The sequence below is a fragment of the Gadus chalcogrammus genome, chromosome 15, assembly GCF_026213295.1.
Source record: "Gadus chalcogrammus isolate NIFS_2021 chromosome 15, NIFS_Gcha_1.0, whole genome shotgun sequence".
In the NCBI taxonomy this organism is placed as follows: Eukaryota; Metazoa; Chordata; class Actinopteri; order Gadiformes; family Gadidae; genus Gadus; species Gadus chalcogrammus.
This window is the reverse complement of record NC_079426.1, coordinates 2,736,985-2,756,581: the sequence shown is the minus strand read 5'-3', so window position 1 is coordinate 2,756,581 and position 19,597 is coordinate 2,736,985. Positions and strand designations below refer to the sequence as shown.

Genomic DNA, 19,597 nt, shown 5'->3' with positions numbered 1-19,597 from the left:
CGGGACTTTTTGCCTCGAGCTCCCGACTCAAATATATAATATATTGCATAGCCTAATGATCTTTAAAATAATCAAATAATTAATAATTCATATAGTTAATGGTTAATATGCTACCATGATCAATCCTGACAGTATGATTTTTTCCACAGTCAATGGGCGGATACTATGTGTTAAAGAAGTGGAGATGGGTTTTCACCGCCAACGTGGGGCAATGCATGTGCTCAAGTGAATGGACCTGCAACAGGTGCCACTAGCGCAGTGTGTGTGTGTGTGTGTGTGTGTGTGTGTGTGTGTGTGTGTGTGTGTGTGTGTGTGTGGGCGCCCCAAATGTGCTTCATAGTGATCTATTGCATTTAGAACATCGGTATAAAAGGAAACGTTTCATATTACACACGAAGAGGGGAAACATGTAGTACAAGGGATTCAAGCGGTATAACTTGTTCCAAGTGAAATACTTGGATAACCTCAAGCACATTTTTGTCAGTTTAAAGACATAAAGGGGTCATAAATACATAAAAGACATTGTGCTATAAAACTACTGGAAGCCTGCATGGACATCTGGCAAATAATTTAAGCTGGTTAGTTTCCCATGCAATTGCAAAGAAAACTGAACTACCTGACTCTACTGATTTTCCTTGTGTAACCAAATAAATGTTAATGAATAAGCTGTCGTTCTTTAAATCAAGGAACCAGAAGGGGTTGGCAAATGAAACCGCTTCGCTATGCAAATACAAAAGAAAAAAAAAAGGCACAGAAATATCAGCTTTATTTTAGAGCAGTTTATTAGACTTTCAACTGAAATATAATGTTATGACCATACACGTGATTGACAATATTAAAGAAGTCTTCCTCGTTAGAATTCCAAAAGACTCCTCTGCAGCGCTTCTTCCAAGTCTGTGAAATAAGAACAATAAAGTAGAGTGCGGAACAAATACACGTGGAAGCAGAGTACAACACCAATACAGTGTCGTCAGAGAAAGTGAATACACGTGAACCCCCACGAGAGGACATCTGGAAAAGCAGTGTGTGTAACATGGGGGGGCGTAATCAGGGCATGTGGGTGGTCAGATTTAGATCCACCCCCCCCAAGGAAAGCCCAAGAATCTGTTGCGCAACGAACATGGGCAAGCAGATCAAGACAATTATACGTAAACATACCTGGTGACGCTCTTGTTTGTGACACGCTTATCGCCAACGCTTGTTCCAAATCCACGTCTGCCTCACCTACGATTAACACACCGAAAAACACACTTTTACCAAACTACTTATAGTCTTCCCAGTTTTGTTCCATTGTGCTGAACACCAGCTTTCATGAAATTCCTTTGGCGGCTATGCCGGGGGTTTGCTGAAGGCTATGCTCGACCGGTACCGTGTGTTTCCTTGAACGGTGCCAGAACCATTCATATTCACGACCGTAAATCGAACACGTGACGCACCGTTGGACCTCGGGCTTCTCAGAAGATGGCAAAACAAACCTGTTGCCGGTTTTGCTTCAGTCGCACTTAAAGCCAAGGCCCGTTGAATTTCCTCATCCGAGTCACCTGAGAGCACACAGCCTGTTTGATGCTCAGAAGCAGATGCGTGCTGATACCTGCCCCTGATGGAACTCTTTAAAGCCTTTAGTACTGCACTGTGTCGTACCAACTCTTTGTTATTGATACCAGTGAATGTTGACCCTGAACGCTGAACGCCTTGTTCTCATTGACAACACGCAGTAACTTTTAATGCATCTTTATTTCCGAATGCCTATTTTCGAATGCCTGAACATTCATTTTTATTATAAATTTGTTTTAAATTCTGTTTTTTCCCCCTCTTCTTCGTACCAATGCATATACTTTGGCTCTTTCGTTTTGGACTGAATGGATTTTAGAGCACGGGTCTTTTACAAAGACCCGTGTAATAATACTTTTTAACACATAACTATTACATGTGTGCCGTCACTCAGGTGTTGTTCTTAGATGATGGCAAATACAAAACAAACCTGTTGACGGTTTTGCTTCTGCCTCACTTAAAGCCAAGGCATGGATCAATTCTTCATCCGAGTCACCTGAAACAGAGTCCACAGCTTGTTAAATGCTTAGGAGCTGCCCCTGATGGAGCTCTTTAAAGCCTTTAGTTTATTTCTCTTCTAAATGTCTGTGATCTCCTCTGAATACGTGACACAGACATTGATATATGGAACGGTGTTGTGTTGAAAGCAGGTCAGGGTATGCCGCCCTTGGCTGCCGTGAGCCCACTTCTGTATTTGGATCACGCACTCCCCAGACGCTACGTACCTTCCTGGGCAGCCCCGTCTTTGGCGCCTTCGTCCATGCGCAGGACCTTAGCCAAGATGACATCGCCAGCACCTGCAAGAGTTACAAACAAAGAAAATAAACATACACATCCTGTCTAATCTTTTTAGACAAGCCTTGAGTTGTCAACTAGAAGAAACTAAGAAGGGGACTTTCCTTTGAGATCGGGGTTGACCTCCAGGGCGTCCGGTATGCTGTCGGGGGTGGAGGCTTCGCTGCGCCCGCGGCCGCGGCAGGGGGCCAGGAGACAATGCTCCGAGTGGAAGTGTTCGTGGAAAGTCGGCACGCTCTCAAACGTCTCCAGGCAAGCGCTGCACACGACGTCGAAGGTCTTGGCCAGGTTCAGGCCGGGGTGCGTGGTGGCGACGTGAGTCTTGATCCGCGCGAAGGACGCCACCGTGACGGCGCACGGGGCGCAGACGTATCGGCACCGTCCCTCGGCGGACAGCTTCTTCACGCACCGCGTGAACAACGCCTTCCTCTCGTCGTCGCCCTTCTCCGAGCCCATGCAGGGACAGGGACCCGGCGCATCGTCGCCGCCGCCGCCGCCCCCGTGCTCGCCGGACCTGGCGCCGCCCGCCGCGCTCCCGCCGCCCCCGTGGTCGTCCACGCGGTAGTAGTCCTTGCTGTGGAGCCTCTCGTAGTGCTCCGTGAACTCCTCCTCCCGCTCAAACCGCATGCTGTCGCAGAGGCCGCAGAAGTACGCCACGGCCACCGGCTCGCCGCCGTGCTCGCCGCGGCAGTGTCGGCGCACCGTCGACTCCTTGAAGAACTTCTGGGGGCAGTGGCCGCACACGAACCTCTGGAAGCTGTGGTTGGCCACGTCGCCGCAGTGCCGGCCCACCTCCGCCTCCGTGCCGAACGTCTCCTCGCACATCCGGCACATCCACGTGGGGCACGGCGCCGGCTCTGGGTGCGGGGCCGCCGGAGCCTCGGAGCGACCGCCGGTGCCGCTGGTCGACGGCTTGGCGTCGGGGACCACCCGCTCCAGGGGCACTTCCCGCTCGACGAAGTAGCCATGGCCGCCGTGGGCGTCGGCCACGTGCGAGAGGATATCCTCGTAGCGGGGCATGTCCACCTTGCAGCGCCGGCAGTGGTACAGGAAGTTGGCGAGGTGCGCGCCCCCGTGGAAGCGGCACATGTGCAGCCGCGTGATGGACAGGTCGCCCATGCGCTTGCCGCACACGCCGCACAGGTGGAAGACCTCGTTGGCGGCCATCAGGTGCGTCTTGGCCGCGGCCTCTTGGGAGAAGTGCAGGCCGCACTCGCAGACCCACGCCAGCGTGGTGGCGGCGCCCGCGTCTCCGTCCGCCGCCGAGTCCAGCCGCTGCCTCTTGGCCGGGGCCGAGTGCCCTCCGACGTCGGCCCTCTTCCGCTGCGGCGGCGTCGCCGACGGCCCCCCGCGCTCCTTGGCCCGGCGGGCGCGCTGGATCTCGCTGAAGCGGCAGAACTGGAGGACGGCCATCTCCGCCGTCGGGTTGACCTCCACGGCGTGCCGGGTGGCCTCCCTGTGGCTCTCCAGCGCCTCCTGGCTGAGGAAGAGCTCGCAGCAGGGGGAGCACTGGCCCCGCGGCAGCAGGCGCCTCATCATCTGCACCACCGTCTTCTCCGCCTCGGAGACGGCCCGGCCCTGTCTGCAGCACACGCTGAGGAGGGGGGAACGACGACGGGAGGGTCAGGTGAGGCAGCGTGGAGCCAGACGACAGGTGAGACGCTCAATCTCACCAGCGCAATGGACGGCGCAGTCGACTTCTAGTCCTTCATGGGAGACGTGATTCAAAGGTTGTGTGTTTGAGTCCCACCGGAGTCGGTCGTTATGGACGTGACTCCGGTTGATCTCGAGGTAGAACTATAAGCACAAGGCCTAAAAAAATAAAAAGTTTGGTTCCTTTTGGTTGTCAGTTGAGGTCATGGGTAGGTAGGGAATTTATTTTTTTATTTTATTTATTTTTTTCCAGCGGCAGCAAATGATAGGTAGGTTGTTTTTATTTAAAAACGAGAAAATCCGCTCATCCTTGTACAGAATGAAGAGGTGCTGTAGCAAAACGTAATCATAGTTTGCATCAAAAAAAATAATAACAATTTGGGTCGCACATAAATTGACATGGTCGGTCGGAAACCGGAACCAAACCAAAAAAATGTTTAGGCCCAAAGTATCCTACAACAGAACTACGTGCTGCTGACCTATGTTGTGGGTTTGCGTCCCGACAGGCTGTCATTGATGGTGCATTATCCTAACAATATTAAATGCATTAACATACTTGAAATGCGCTTGAGCTTCCTGATGCGAGGTCAGCACTTTGCGGCATTCGCTGCACCGCACGTTGAAATCCACGCCGCTGCACAAATCGATGAGGCGGCTTTTAGCAGACGAAGGGATGGGAACCGGCAATGCTCTCGCCTTCGAATCTTTGAAAAAGAGAAGAAAGGTGTTGCAGAATGGTGGCCAGTTTAGCCCATCGTAAATCAACAAGTTTTTGAAGCGATAGACCTTTAAAAATACAACTACCGTATTTTCCGCACTATAAGGCGCACCGGAGTATAAGCCGCAGCAGCAAAATTGAATGATATTTACATATATAAGCCGCACTGGAGCCAGCCGCTTAAAAATCCATAGATTTAGGAGGTCCCCTAGTGGCCGTTAGCTATAAAATTCAAAGATTAGCTGCACCGTTATATAAATGGCAAAATGGGAAAAAAGGCGCGGCTTATAGTCCGAAAATTACGGTATACAATTAAAATTGCTTAAATTGGTCCGATTTATATTAAAAAAATTGCAATGTACCAAAATGAAATATAACTAAATGTGATAAAAGTATGCACGAAAAATCTATCATACGAGGCTTCAGATAGTGTTTAAAGGACAAGCAGGTTTGAAAATGTGCAGCTTCGGACATCACAGGTGGGCGTGTCCACCTAGATGTGTGCTGGATAGATCAGTCTACCAGCCTACCCAGTGGTCTGGAGCAAACGTTGCTCATCTATCCGTCATACATCTAGGTGGACACGCCCACCTGATGTCAGAAGCTGCATAAATTAAAAACGGCTTGTAACGGCCACTCACACCTGGTGGTATAATATGTACCCTAAGTGTTTTATGCAGTTCTGATGTACCCCCCATGTCAACTTCCAGACTCACCCTTGATCATGCCGAGGGCGTGCGTGTAATGTTTTTTGGCGGCCATGTGCTGGAGACACTCGTCCCGGAGGCTGAACAGCAGGTAGCAGGCGGGGCAGGCGAAACACACGATGGTCTGGCAGGTCTGGGACATATCGTGGCCCCCGGGGTCCGATGACGACACCTGGGGGCCATCAAACACACCGCCACCGTCACTACAGGTCCCATGGACACGGGATGGGCCAGGGACGACATTTAAATATATATATATATATTAGTGCTGTCAGTTAAATGCATTGCAATCAAGGGATATTTAGCGTAGGAAAAAATTAATCGTGAGTCAACTATGACATTAATGTGATTAATCGCAGTTAAATATTTTAATTGCTTGACAGCACTAATATATATGTTTACCGGTACACTGCTTCTGCCTTCATAGTTGCCTTCACCCGTTTAACCATTAAACGGTTTGTAACTGTTTAACTGTGTTCACCGTTATACTGTCAACATGTTCTATAAAAACAACCTGCTCCTATCACTTAATAGTTTTATATTAACACTGAAGGACGAGACCCAAAACAGAAACGTGAAAAGATGTGGCGGGCCTATAAACCGTTCTGGGAAAACGATCACTCGGTTCAATGATTTACTGTTCAGTTTAACCTTCACCAGACCACACTCATCCCACCAGGAGGGAATGTCCTTGGCCTGACGCAGCAGTGCAGGCCCACCTTGGACTGGAGGTGGAGCATCCACGCCCCATGGGTGTCAAAGCGGCGGGTGCAGACGACGCACGCAAAGACATTGGAGGGGCTCCCTTTGAGGTGGATGGAGGGGTCGCACGGGGAGTGGTCGAACCTGTCACATGCCATGATAAGAGGCTATTATGGTAAAAGGACTGCATTAATATAGCGCTTTTAACCAAAGCGCTTTACAATATTGCCTAACATTCACCCACTCGTGCACACATTCACACACCGACGGCGGAGTCAAACACGCTGGGCGACAGCCGGCTCGTCGGGAGCAGTTAGGGCTAGGTGCCTTGCTCAGGGACACCGCGACACTCAGGGGATCGAACTAGCAACCTTGCGGTTACCAGCCAACACGCTCTCCCTCCTGAGCTACTGCCGTCCGGTTAGCTCAGGAGGTAGGTTAATTCTTCAGTGCCATACGGTTAGAAAGACGCCCATAGGAATGCATTTTCACCTTTTCAAATGACCTTCAATGAGGGGAATGTTGTCGAACACCTTCCCACAGTTGACCACTGGACAGGTGTGCTTGGAGGTGCTCCCGCTGGGGAAAGAGCCTCGCTGGGGCCTTCCCATTCCCCTTCCGCCGTTCACCACACCGGGTCGAACACCTGCATCAAGACAACGGTTAAACAACAACAACAACAGCCACCAAGTACTCCTACAATAGTGACATTGCAACCCCCGCCCCTTGAGATGGTTCGGTTTTTGTCGGATACCTGGCATCTTCAACCACATGTCCACACAGCGCTTTGCGTCGTAGTCGGTTCTCTCGGTGGCGGCACACGCCAGCTCGTGACGCCCGTGAGCCCTTTGTGACATCTGCTTCTCCTGAATTAAAAGAAACAAAAGATAATGATGTAACATACGAGCAATCGTTTTTTAGAAGAAATCCTTTTTTTTTTTTTATTAGTATTAATATTTATATAAATATACAAAATCTGTGTCACACTAAATGACAAATGGAGTGATTTAAATAATAGAAGAACCGCCTTGTTTACTTAAAGAAATGGTGTTGGGTCCGGTTTCAGCCACAAGATGGCACTGTTGTGTCCTCAAGGTGCACCTTACCTCCTACAGCCATTACTAGACCTACATCAATTATTTAAATGAAGTGACTAGAATACACCTGTCCAGAGGTTGGACATTACCAGAATATACTTGAAACTATTTAAATGTGACCGCAGGTGCAACAGATGTCCTCCGTTTATCCTGACATATGAAATACTTCAGTTGAGGATTAAATTACTTTACATTTATTTAGCTGATGCTTTTGTCCAAAGCGACTTACAATAAGGACATTTGACAATGAACATTTAAAGTGCGAGAATCATTAGAGTACAAACAAATTCCTAAAATAAGCCCAAAAAAATGCTTTTATTGATACAATATAGAAGTGCTGCAACATAGAAACAAGAGAAATATCTATTTTTTTCCCCAAGATGCAGACATAAGAAAAATCTTTAAACTACTCCAAAAGGCTTTACATGTTAAAAAATCTCCAATTGTCTATTAGGTCACAACATTATCAGAAACAACCTGTCTGGTTTAGCTCCAGCTTTACCTTAAAGGCTTTACATTTGTCTGCTCTCTCCCGCTTCTCGGCCGCCACTCGCCGCATGAGCCGGTCCAGCGTGGAATTGACCTGGGCTTTCTGTCGCTCAATCTTATCTTCAATCTAGAGAAGAAGTCACAGTATTTTCAGGTTCAGGTAAGGAGGATGCGGACAGAAACCCCCCAAACCAAGTATGTAAATGTATTAACTACCGTATATACCACTACTAACCATTATGTATAATTGACCAACTCACCACTTCACTCAAACCCCTGTCTTCGTCGCTGTCACTCGGTATATCAATAAAATCCAGCACTGGTCTGTGGGAGGCTTCCTGAAATGTAAGAAACAACTTATTTCATATATATATAGAACAATGATTACTTATATGCTGTATAAAATACTTATGGTCAATGTGAATCCCTTTAGCCCTATGAATACTATTCATTTCAAAATAATAGTGATTAGCTGACATGAAGAGAAAACCTTAAAACTAGCAGAGAACATAGTGAAGATATTAAACCCATCTGTTAACTGTGGGAATGATGGGCTTCATTGGTGTGTGTGTGTGTGTGTGTGTGTGTGTGTGTGTGTGTGTGTGTGTGTGTGTGTGTGTGTGTGTGTGTGTGTGTGTGTGTGTGTGTGTGTGTGTGTGTGTGTGTGTGTGTGTGTTGCGATTTGCCAATTTCGAACTTTGAACTTGTTTGCTACAGCAAAGACTTCATTTCAAATATAAACTAGTACTCACTGATACAAACTGGACCTCCTCGTCCGCTTCCTCATCTTCTTCCATTGAAGAGGACATTTTGGAAAACCGCGTCCTGATCTTTGCACTGAAGCTGCTATGGTAACATTGGTTTCGCATTAATAACGGTACAACATTAAAGTTCGTTGAGATTGTTAATAAGAAAGGGGTAAAATGACAGCTCGGGCCCGGTGTATAGCACTTATCCATAACATCAAATTAACTTTATATATCTGCACACATTAAAAAAAACCTTCAACACATTGCAGTACAATCGCAGAGTAACGAAATTACATGCTAGCAAGCTACACGTAGTTAGCACGTCTCTCGTACGTCCACTAAGTGTGGTCTCCTCCACACTAGACGTGTCTACACACTTCTGTCCCGAACCATGACACAAAAATCTGCACATTAAATCTAGGTAAACCCGTTAAAAGACATCAAACACACTGTAAACAACACGCATGAACCTGCAGTACCTCGTAGCCTCTCCTCCACTCTGATTTGAACGCTTCCCTCTCTGCGTCCTTCGTCACGGCGGTCCGTATATGGTCCGTTTCCTCCGAGGCTTCTCCTCCGCGCGGACGGAGTTATCGGATGCACGCGCAAGCGGGGCCGAAACCCCACCCATCAAGTCAAGTCTGGATCGATTTCTTTCCCTTTTTCTCCGTTTTACTTCTACGATCACTAGAATGTAGCCAGAAGCACATTGAGCAATGCTTTGATGAAGGTTGCAGCACGGGAATGTGGCCCATCCCTAAATAAAGATTTGGGCAATAGCAGCGACTCAATGTAATTCAACTATATTATATTATAATATAGGGAAAACAATGTGGCCTACTTTACTACAATTGTAGTTAACAATTGAAGTGAGTTGCACAACAAACGAGTGAGGTTCATATTGAAATGGGGTGTTGATATTAAATATTGTTCTACGTCTTGAGCCCTTCACTTGCATTTTGACCCTTCGTCCAGTGATACAATGATCAGTCCGACCCATCCTGCCTTATGCAGTACTGCGATTCTAAGAGAAATTGCTGACACATTGTTGTTAGATAAATAAATAAAAAGGAACGTGTATCCCTGCTGAGTCACTGGTCTTGTATGAATCCTTCCTTCCCTCCTCATGGGTCATCTCGTTGAACCTAAGTCTGCGATGACTTCTGGTGCCCGATTGGCTTTAAAAAAAAAGTGTAATTTTGTCAGAAGCTCAGACCGGTGTTACGGCAGGAGCGTCAGTCTAGCTCTGTGCTACATAGCGGATTACTAGGATGATTGCGGCGGCGTTTTTGGTCCTTTTGAGACCCTACAGCATACAATGTGTGCTGTTATTATTGCTGCTTTTGCTCGGAACTATTGCGACAATCTTATTTTTGTGTTGCTGGCATCGCAAGCTTCGCGATGGAGAGCATCCAATAAAATCGGTGCTCTCTGGACGCTCGAAGAGCCGCGGTGAGTAGCCGAGGCTAGCCGCATCTCTGGATGATGCGCCTGCAGGATAGTGCTGTAGTACCAGGCTAGCCTAGTAAGGCAGATCATCATCTACCGCTATGTCTTTTATTTTTCGTTGCAATGTCACATTGTGCTTAAAGCAGGAGTGTGTTTTAGCAGTTGAGTGTGTTGGTGAAGATTTATATAGCCAGATGCATTTTGGTAGCATATAGTTCAAAAGACAATTGCTTATCAAGAGGCTTACGTTTTGTCATGCAAATCTAATGTTTCCAATTGAAAAATTGCGATGTCATGTGTTATATGATGTGCATTTACCCTAGATTATTGGTGTATATTCTGACATAGTATGTATCCCTCCTGACAGTTGGCCTCCGAACACATCATTTTCGGTCAGAGGTAGGCTAAACTTTTATTCCCATTGGTTCCAACCAGTCTGTTCCTATGTAGGCCATAGTTGGTTTGAAGCAAGATTCATAAACCATGCTCTCACTTCTGGGTGGATCAAAGCTTCACATTTAAAAGGGGTCTACCCAAATCACACATTTGTCCATTTAGTTGGTTATCATTCATTGTTTTTTAGATCTTTTTTTAATAACTATTTATGGACCATATGCGCAGTGCGTAGCCTATGTAATAAATAAATAATGGCTTATTGTCCAAACAAGTCTGTGGAGATAGTTTAGAACATACAATCGATTAACTACAAAAACACGTAGGCCTATAACGACACGCAAAACAAGAACAACAAATATGTCGATATAAAGCATATTTGATCTGACAGCGAATGAAATATCCCCATAGACGCAGTTCACTTGCGCTCTACTGCGTCAGCAAGCACACAGTTGCAGGAGCTTTAGTTCCGGTTCTTGGACGTTCCTTCAAAATTAAAGTATTGCATTATATGTGGCTACTCCACAGACAAGAGCTTTACCTTTTTAGCCATGAACGAATACAGTGCAAAATACAATTATTTCAAGGATTCGGTGCTTTGAGAAAATTGATCTTGTAATAATAAACATTCTTTGGACAAAACATAACTTAAAAGTGTCAAATGTGAATTCAAAAGATAACACTACATTTGCTGTAGTCCACTTTTCATTTTTTTTTTTTTACTTTCATGCTTTACTTTTTATTTTCAAATACAATGTGTGTGTGAAAATGGGCGGCGACGAGGTTTTTATGTATTTTAGTTTTACTTGCAGGGCATTTATTTTGAAATCCAAACACCAGACGTAACGAATGTGCACAGCTTGACACGTGTTCTTGTTTGCAGGTCTGTAGGCACAGTCCACGCCACGGCAGAAGGAGCGTGCGCGCTCGAGTGCAGGAGGAAAAGCCGAGTCTGGTCGAAGTTCCCGAGAGCGAATCCGAAACCTCTCTGAGGAAACGCAAAGTAAAGAAGCGAGTACAGCCGGAATTTTATCAGTCTATACAGGTCACCCCCACACGTAAAGCTGTAGGTATTCCCCACGATTGTATATTTTTAAGTTGACACAAGTTGTTCATTTTGTCTTTAGAAAATAGGGTCATAACAAGCTGCACAACCAAACTACATTTTGTCGTAACAAGGTGAAGTATTTCCATCATGCATATATAATTTTCTATGCCCGAAATGCCTTACAGTTTCTCCATTTTGACTGTCCATGCTCATTCGGACCATTCTGTATATAGGCTAAAGAAAGCGATTAAATTTTTTTGGAATGGGCTTTCGTTAGAAGATTGAAACGGGTAAGATGACCAAATGATACACAGGATACAAAACCTCATGCATCAAAGATAATACTGGTAATATGGTGTTTATTGTATTATTGCCACATATACGTGTGTAACATAAGTTTGTACTGATTGTAAATATTGGCAGCATTGGCAACATATTTGGGCATGGTATTATTGTTTAATTTATATAAAACACCCACACAGACACACAGGTACGCACGCGCGCGCGCACACACACACACACACACACACACACACACACACACACACACACACACACACACACACACACACACACACACACACACACACACACACACACACACACACACACACATGCTTGTTATTACATTTAGATGAGAATAACAATGCAGGCTCTTTATGCTGTTTTATTTTATTTTTTCAGTCTGTTACGCTTTTCAATTTAGAAGACTTTAACCCATAAAAGATTGCATCGGATTAAGGATGGAAGACGATAGTCCATAGGTCATTTGATTAAGGATGCTTTCAGGGAAATGTGATGGAGCCACGGGGATCAAACCACGCAATGCCTTTCAGCTGTGGTGAGCAGTGTCAGTGTAATGGTATTCAGTGTAACCCCACCCTATACCTCTTCTGTCAACTTGTTTCAACACACCCGTTACTCAGCCATGATGTTTCAGGGCCTGACAAGTCTACAATCAACCACGGGAGTAAAGACCTGCTAGTCCTTCTAATAATATGGCCCACTGTTTCCTGCAATCGGAGATTTAAGTCCACTTTTAAATCGGCAAACACTTGACAGTTATCAGGCTTTGGTTGCAACACCCGTATGTGATTAATGCCGACAGGATTGGGCGTCTAATGGCAATACCATCCTGCTCAAATCAGAACAGGGCATGGTGCTAATCATCCCACCCACTATGACCTGGCAAATATCCCCCTCCCCCCTCCCTCCCATAGCCTTTGATGTATTAAAATCCCAGCCGACACATTACTGAAGGGGGGCGCTGTTCACCACCGATGCACACTGCTGTCGGTGTCTGACACTCGCACTCGGGTATGACGCGGGAGCACTTGCAGCGTTCCCTAGCATCACGGACGAGCGCTCCCCGGGCATAGGCGAAATGCTGGGCTCTGTTCAGGGGCTGACATCATCTCGGATCTAAAGAGACTCGAAGTCACGGGCAGCGAGCTGTTCTTTCTGTGGAGGGCGAGGGCTCGGTGGATTTTAATTGATACACAGACATGAGTGTCTGAGCCAGGGAGAAAATAAGGGGATATTTATCTTGTCACGATGTATTATACAGCGGTAAGTGTTGCCTCCGACCTGGCGGGGGAGCCAGATACAATTGGTTTTCACCTTGTGTTAAAATTATTTTATTGTTATCGTGGATTAGTCTATTATTGCTACCTGAATGCTTTAAACACACCGATTCACGCCCCGCCTGTTTTGCATGAACACTTGCCTATTTTAGACGGCACGACTGAGAGAGACTGAGAGAGAGCATTTTATTATTACGATGGCTAATTTAAGACCAAGTAGGATATTCTCCTAATTAATTTCACGCTGTTGGGAACCCGAGACAAGCCTTGTTTTTCTTTCCTCTTCTTTTGTTTCTTAAGAGCTCCAGCTCGGGGAACCCGTCCCTTCACTGTTCCATGTCTTCCTCGATCGACGTCTCCGACGAAGAGGAATACAGCGTGAAATCCGGCTCTGCGTCCCCGGCTCCGGGAGACACGTTACCCTGGAACCTCCCCAGACATGAGCGCTCGAAGCGGAAGATCCAGGGAGGGTCCATACTGGATCCAGCCGAAAGAGCGGTCCTCCGGATCGCAGGTGAGTTGAGTCCCCTCCCGCCCCCTATGATGGACGTACACATCTGTTGGATTGCTTATTTTGCCTTACTTGGGAAGAACAAGTGGCGTGACATGACCAAAGCGACCCATTTGATTACATACGCCTTAATTCCATCCTTTCCTGTATGAACCACTTGCAACGTGTCTCAGCCTTGGGAGTCGGGCGTTTCAGGAAACATCACACCAAAGAGGGTGAATTCAGACACCATGTCAAGGCCTGCTCACTTTATAAGTATAGCTATGTTTAATTATTGGCCACTATTGTGCAGGGCGACGTTAAACAGGTTCCCCTGGAATGAAACAGGACAAGCCTAAATGACCTTATTTTGACCATAATGCCAGAGATGGTTGTGGGTGCCTGGGTTGTAAACATGTGTACGTCACACTCTCAAGTGAATTGTTTTGTCTTGAAAGCCCCATTTTTTCAGAAAAAATACTACGGGATGGATGGATAGGAAAGGGCTGGGAAAGCTCATTCACCGTCTGCTACATAAAAATAGTGTAGATCCCACGATATAATAAACGTGACGACATTAAAAAAAAAACATGTCACCGGGCTAACGGGGTCTTGTCTTACATTATGCAGGTGGTAGGTACAAAGACCCTGGAAAAAATGTCTGGGAATTTATGATTATTATGGTGAGCTTGGCCCACCTATCAGCCGCGAAGCCCACAGAGGAAGTCCCGTGCATTGGCTAGATCGCAGACAGGGGTGGGATGTAGGGGCGTTTCCTCTCGCTGAACAACAGCGCCGATCACTCTCGCGTTGTTCCCACCGCCTCCACCAGCAGCAACACACACAATCCGAGGCTGGTGAGCGTCCAGTTTGTGGAGCCCCGGCTATGGCTCAGTACAGTCCACAGGGGTTCATGCTCGCCGACGAAAAGGAATATCTTCAAGCGTACGAGGATGTTTTGGAAAAGTACAAAGGTAGGATATAGGCTACGAACTGCTTTGCGTGGTTGTTTTTTTTGGCGTTAGACAACCACGAACAATGAGGGAACTGCTTGACAGCCCGGTATTTCTGTGCGCCCCCTCCCAGCGAGCTGACTGGACGTGCCGTCCTCAAAATTTGAATTATTTTGTTGTTTTTTCAGCTTGACAGCTCACCCATCCTGTTGGGGGAAGCTGGACAAGGGCTTACAATGATCATTCATTTGATCTCGGATGATCATTAGATTTGAACCTAGATTTGAATATTCCCTAATGTTATACAGCCTAGTATTCTGTCAAAGATACCAGCTGTAATATGGAATTTTCGTTTTTTAGTTTATTTTGTATCTTCAACGTTACACAATTATATGAAGTAGTGTTAGGGTCGCCCTAGTTCTCATGGGTTTAAGTCTTTATAACGATGTCCTTATTGGCCTCAAACCAGCTTGACAGCTGACTAGCAGACACATAGTTATGACTGTGTAACTGTGCAAATGAATGTGGCTTTTCCTTGGCTATGCATTTACGCACACTGTTTTGTATAGAGAACCTTATTCTACTGTATTTTCTTCTGTTCATCATTAATTCCAGGATGGTTGAGTAGAATTGCAACTGGCAGCATTAGCAAGGTTAGACTCTCATTTATCGATCCTTCTGGATAACTGTATTCATTCTTATTTAAAAAAAACAAAAACTTCATACATCCCTATGTAATGCATTGTAACATCCAGAGTCACTCGACAGGAGAGTGTGTATGGTCTTAGAGCTTTGCAGCCTAACCAGCACTCTCTACTGATTGCTCCTTCGACTCAACGTGAATGATATCATATGATCTGGCATCACTTGTACTTGTACTGTTGATACAGCCCACTTTATTGATCTAGGAGCAACATATAATGACTTCAGGCAGTAGGACAGAGGCAGACAATAGGCTATCTTGTTATTAGAATATCTTGTTATTCTATTGCCATGATACGAAATGAAAATAAGTTGACTGAATTGTTGTGTTCCCTCTGTATTGCAGTATCATTTGTAATACATCATTTTTTCAGCATGACATCATGGCAAAACAGATAATCCCGTGGACTTTTTTTACATGGTCATAACATTTAACATGATTGATTTGCACAAATCATGGTCGATTTCTGCTTATCCCCTTTTCTCTCATAATAACTAGGGAGATCCCTGCCAAGGTCCCTTTTGTACAATTTTGACCGGTAATCACAACGTGTGCGTGTTTGTGTATGTTTGTGTGTGTGTGTGTGTGTGTGTGTGTGTGTGTGTGTGTGTGTGTGTGTGTGTGTGTGTGTGTGTGTGTGTGTGCGCGTGCGCGTGCGTGTGTGTGTGTGTGTGTGTGCTTGTGTGAGTGACCTATTGCTGTAATGGATTCGCTCTCACACTGGTTTCTGGTCAGTGTTAGAACGTGAATAGGTGTATGATGGATTAAGACAGTTAGTTTAACAGTTTTCTCTCAAAAAATGTCAGTATGTTGGTGACAGCTCTTCATGATGACCTTTTACTGAGGCCCAACCTTGCAGAGGTATGCCTGAACATGATGTTGGTGCAACAAGACAGTTGCATATTGAAAAGGCTCCTAAACAGGGCCCCACGACTCTCACCATGTGATGCTTTTGAACAGAACTGATTCTATTTAGAATCGCAAACATCCATCGTCGAAACCAAGCAAAACAAAAACAAACGATCCAACCACTTACGTAGTTAAGCATCCATCATTTTGTTGTCTAGCCTTGAAGCATTGCAATCACAGAGTTTAGATCCATTAAAAAGTTGTATACATTAATAGACATAAGAAGTGTCAATTTGAGATTGTGATAACTCTTGATTCAGCCTTAGCTGACTGCTGTCCTTTGACCATTGGATTAATTACGGAAATTTTAGATGGCATTGTTAGATTAAATAGATTAGATATGAAGAAAGAAAGAAATTACTTTATAACACTTAAGTTAATAAAAAGTATTACATAAGATCAAGTTCTACCCTTGTCCTATAATCATTAGTAACACCATACTAATTGGGTGTACGCCCTTAACAAAAGCATACTTTCGGTTGCCGAAAACTAGTTTTTGTTGTACAAAAGGTTTTTCACACTTAAGCCGAGGCCGAAGGTAGGTATTCTTCGGCATTCACAAAGACTACAGTTAGAAGGCGTTTTTTTAAATTATTCATATTAGGTTCCAGGAAAGGGTGATTTTCCCCATGATGACAATCCCTCAAACATTCATTAGAGATAATGTCCTCTCTCGGTAGAAGCCTCCATATCCACAGAGGAGGAATATCACTCGCAACCAATCATGTCTTCAGGATCGTTGAGTTTATGTCAGGACAGGGACAGTTTCATTTCCAATTACATACATGATGGTGTTTCCCCTACAGATTCTCTACTTTAACGATATCTTGTTCTTGTAACTCAATCTCCTTTATTGCAGGCAGATTGATTGAGTCTTTAATACATTCACAAAGGGTGTGGTCCATCAGTGTGCTTTACAATCCATGTGTCTGTATGCTGAGCATGGCTTTGTAATCGGTTTTAAAACACTCCTACCGCAGTCTAGGTAAAACTTTACAATAATTGTATATTAATTCACGATTAATCAACATTAGTTAATGCAGTAATATGCATAAACTAACACAGTTAACAAACAGTCTAGTGATAATTGAAAAAATGGTGTTCACGTTTACTAATGCTTTCCATGTTAAATAAGTTATTCAAGTAATTCAACTTAATCAAAATAATAAGGTAACGGCTAAACCAAACACCAACCCACATGCTAATGCTACTCTGCTGTTTTTCAATGTTTGACTCATGTACCCTCAATGTGAAGCGTCACCCGTTTCCTAAAACCCTGATAGAAAGACATGACCATCTAAACGGACCATCTAGATGATTAGCCTTATTATTTACAGCGATGGTACGCTACAGGCCATTGTGTATTTTTTTGCACAGTCACTGTCTTTGTCGGCCCCTCCTGGGCCCGGCCCAGTGTAGCCTCTCTGCTCCATATGGACAGCCCACTCATCACATTCAAATGGCTTAGTGGCCCACTCACGTGCATGCACTCACACACGACACACACACACACACACACACACACACACACACACACACACACACACACACACACACACACACACACACACACACACACACACACACACACACACACACACACACACACATGCCGTGCACAAACCCACGCACACATGCCGTGCACAAACCCACATACACATGCACATACACGCACACACACACACACATAGACACACACACACAGGATGACACACAAACCCACACACACATGCTGTGCATAAACCCACTCACACATGCACTCACACACCCACACACACATGTGCGCATACACACGCAAACGCACACACTCGCACATATGCACAATACGCACGCACGCACGAATGAATGAATGCATGCACGCACCCGCACACACACACATACATACATGGGGCAGATATGCTCTATGGAGTGTGGACTAAGGTACAAAAACCCTTTTGTTTACACGTTTGGATCTGCGTTCAAGTCCCCCTAAACCTTTTTTTAAGGAGATTATCAATGTTAATAATACGTATATTTAAGGGGAAAATATAATTGGTCGATAAGAGGGTGTTATACCATTGTTGTGGATATATTCCAACGCACTCTACCTGTTTCGACCTTCAACAAATTGATTTCTGTTAACTGGAAGATTCTCTTACCACCGTTAAATATTTCTAACGGTATACGGTTACAACCTAATTGAAAATACCTACAATTAGAGGTAAACTCTTTTACAGGGACGTTTTCCCTGCTCTAATTGTTTGCTAGAACATTTCCCCCACTGTTGAGCTATTTATTGGCAATCAAAACATACATTTATCAAATACCAAGATGTTTATGACTAAATGAGAATTTCTGCCTGCTTGAGGGAGTCACTGAATTTTCATATTCATGCCAAGGATTTAGCTTTAGACTTTCAGTAGTTGAACAGAGTATGAAAAGCTTAGCAGTTACTAGTTACTAAAATGTACCATGCCAAAGAGCACCATTCACTGATGGTGGAATTTTAATCCGAGACAGAGACTCAAGGCTAGACAGGGAAACATTAACAAAACAGACAAACCAAAGTTAGGCCAGTATAATCAATCAATTATTACATTTTTATACTTGTCACATGATTGTTGGGATAGATTCTGCTGAACAAATCATTGTTTATATGTCATTTTGTACAAAATTTGATGCCAGGACCGCTGAAGTTAGGTAGCTTTATGCAGATCACAAGACAGACAACATTTGTGAGCAATAGAGGAGCATTCTTGGTTTTGAACTGTTGATAATAAGACTTGTTTAAGCTGGCTTTATCCTTTTAAGATCCCTGCCAATTCAATTAGATATCGTAAACATTAACAGCTAAACATTTGTAGAACAGACTCTCGCTCTGGAGAAGGATAAAAAATAATGATTGTTTTCACTGTAATGGGCATAACCTCTTATTGAGCTTAGTTAATATGCTGGGAAAACAAATCAATGCAAATGGCTCGAGCCTCACAGCATGCATTCAACTATAAGATCCAGGCTTCCCTCAAACCACAATGTTCCATATACCATAATTCCATCACAACATTTTAAATATATACGAATATTCGAGTGAAGTCAAATTCTAAGATGATAAAACATCCGCCAGTGAAATCATACTTACGATCCCATTCACACAAACCCGGTTTGAAATATCTTTTTTTGTTATTTACATTCTAAAATATCATAGCTCTTTATTAACCTGGCATTATCAATCCTCATTTGGCATCAGTTAAGAGTTCTCTTTCTGTTGCCGTTCAAAAAATCAAGCAGTCTGATCAGCTGATCAAATCCTCTGAGAGGCCGCGGCGGCGCTAATAATACTACGTCCGAATGTTGTGTGTTTGTGTATGATGTCATGGTGATGGGAAGGGCAGTGTGACTGTAGCTCCTCGTCTCTTCCGCCTCCCTCTTCCTCCCTCCCTCTTCCTCCCTCCCTCCGCCCTCGCAGTCAGAGCTCTCGTCGGCATGAGATCATGTTGTACATTTCTCCCCTCTCGCTCTCTCTCTCTCTTTCCCTTCCTCGGTTCTCTCTCCCTCTCTCTCCCTCCACCCTCTTTCCCTTCCCCCTCTCCCTCTCTCTCTCTCTCTCCATCTCCCTCTTTCCCTTCACC

At 44.9% G+C, this 19,597-nt stretch overlaps 2 protein-coding genes across 11 annotated transcripts in view; one reads left to right on the top strand and one right to left on the bottom strand.

Annotated features, from left to right (window-relative positions):
- Positions 1–182: 182 nt before the first annotated feature.
- On the bottom strand, positions 183–9,047 carry znf451 (zinc finger protein 451). Of its 2 annotated transcripts, none has more exons than XM_056609110.1 (14): positions 8,941–9,047; positions 8,465–8,558; positions 7,973–8,050; positions 7,726–7,839; positions 6,881–6,992; positions 6,619–6,772; positions 6,144–6,270; positions 5,434–5,596; positions 4,556–4,703; positions 2,453–3,940; positions 2,277–2,350; positions 1,982–2,047; positions 1,159–1,224; positions 183–894 (listed from the first exon to the last, which is right to left on the bottom strand). In XM_056609110.1, exons 2-14 carry the CDS (start codon positions 8,519–8,521, stop codon positions 854–856), a joined length of 2,688 nt encoding a protein of 895 aa, XP_056465085.1. In that variant the 5' UTR covers positions 8,522–8,558; positions 8,941–9,047; the 3' UTR covers positions 183–853. The 2 variants fall into 2 exon arrangements, with proteins under 2 accessions (XP_056465085.1, XP_056465086.1); XM_056609111.1 differs by having other exon boundaries at positions 8,465–8,555; positions 8,941–9,028.
- A 685-nt stretch (positions 9,048–9,732) lies between these two features.
- The window catches only part of dst (dystonin), a 122,788-nt gene continuing 112,923 nt past the window's right edge, over positions 9,733–19,597 (top strand). For 6 of the 9 annotated variants that reach the window (XM_056609451.1, XM_056609442.1, XM_056609441.1 and 3 more), the window contains exons 1-4: positions 9,733–9,913; positions 10,278–10,309; positions 11,187–11,369; positions 13,235–13,448. In XM_056609451.1, coding sequence (XP_056465426.1) covers positions 9,733–9,913; positions 10,278–10,309; positions 11,187–11,369; positions 13,235–13,448 — 610 coding nt within the window. Of the gene's footprint in view, positions 9,914–10,277; positions 10,310–11,186; positions 11,370–12,709; positions 12,921–13,234; positions 13,449–13,954; positions 14,399–19,597 lie in introns of those variants that run through there. The other 3 variants (XM_056609447.1, XM_056609446.1, XM_056609448.1) reach the window with 2 other exon arrangements.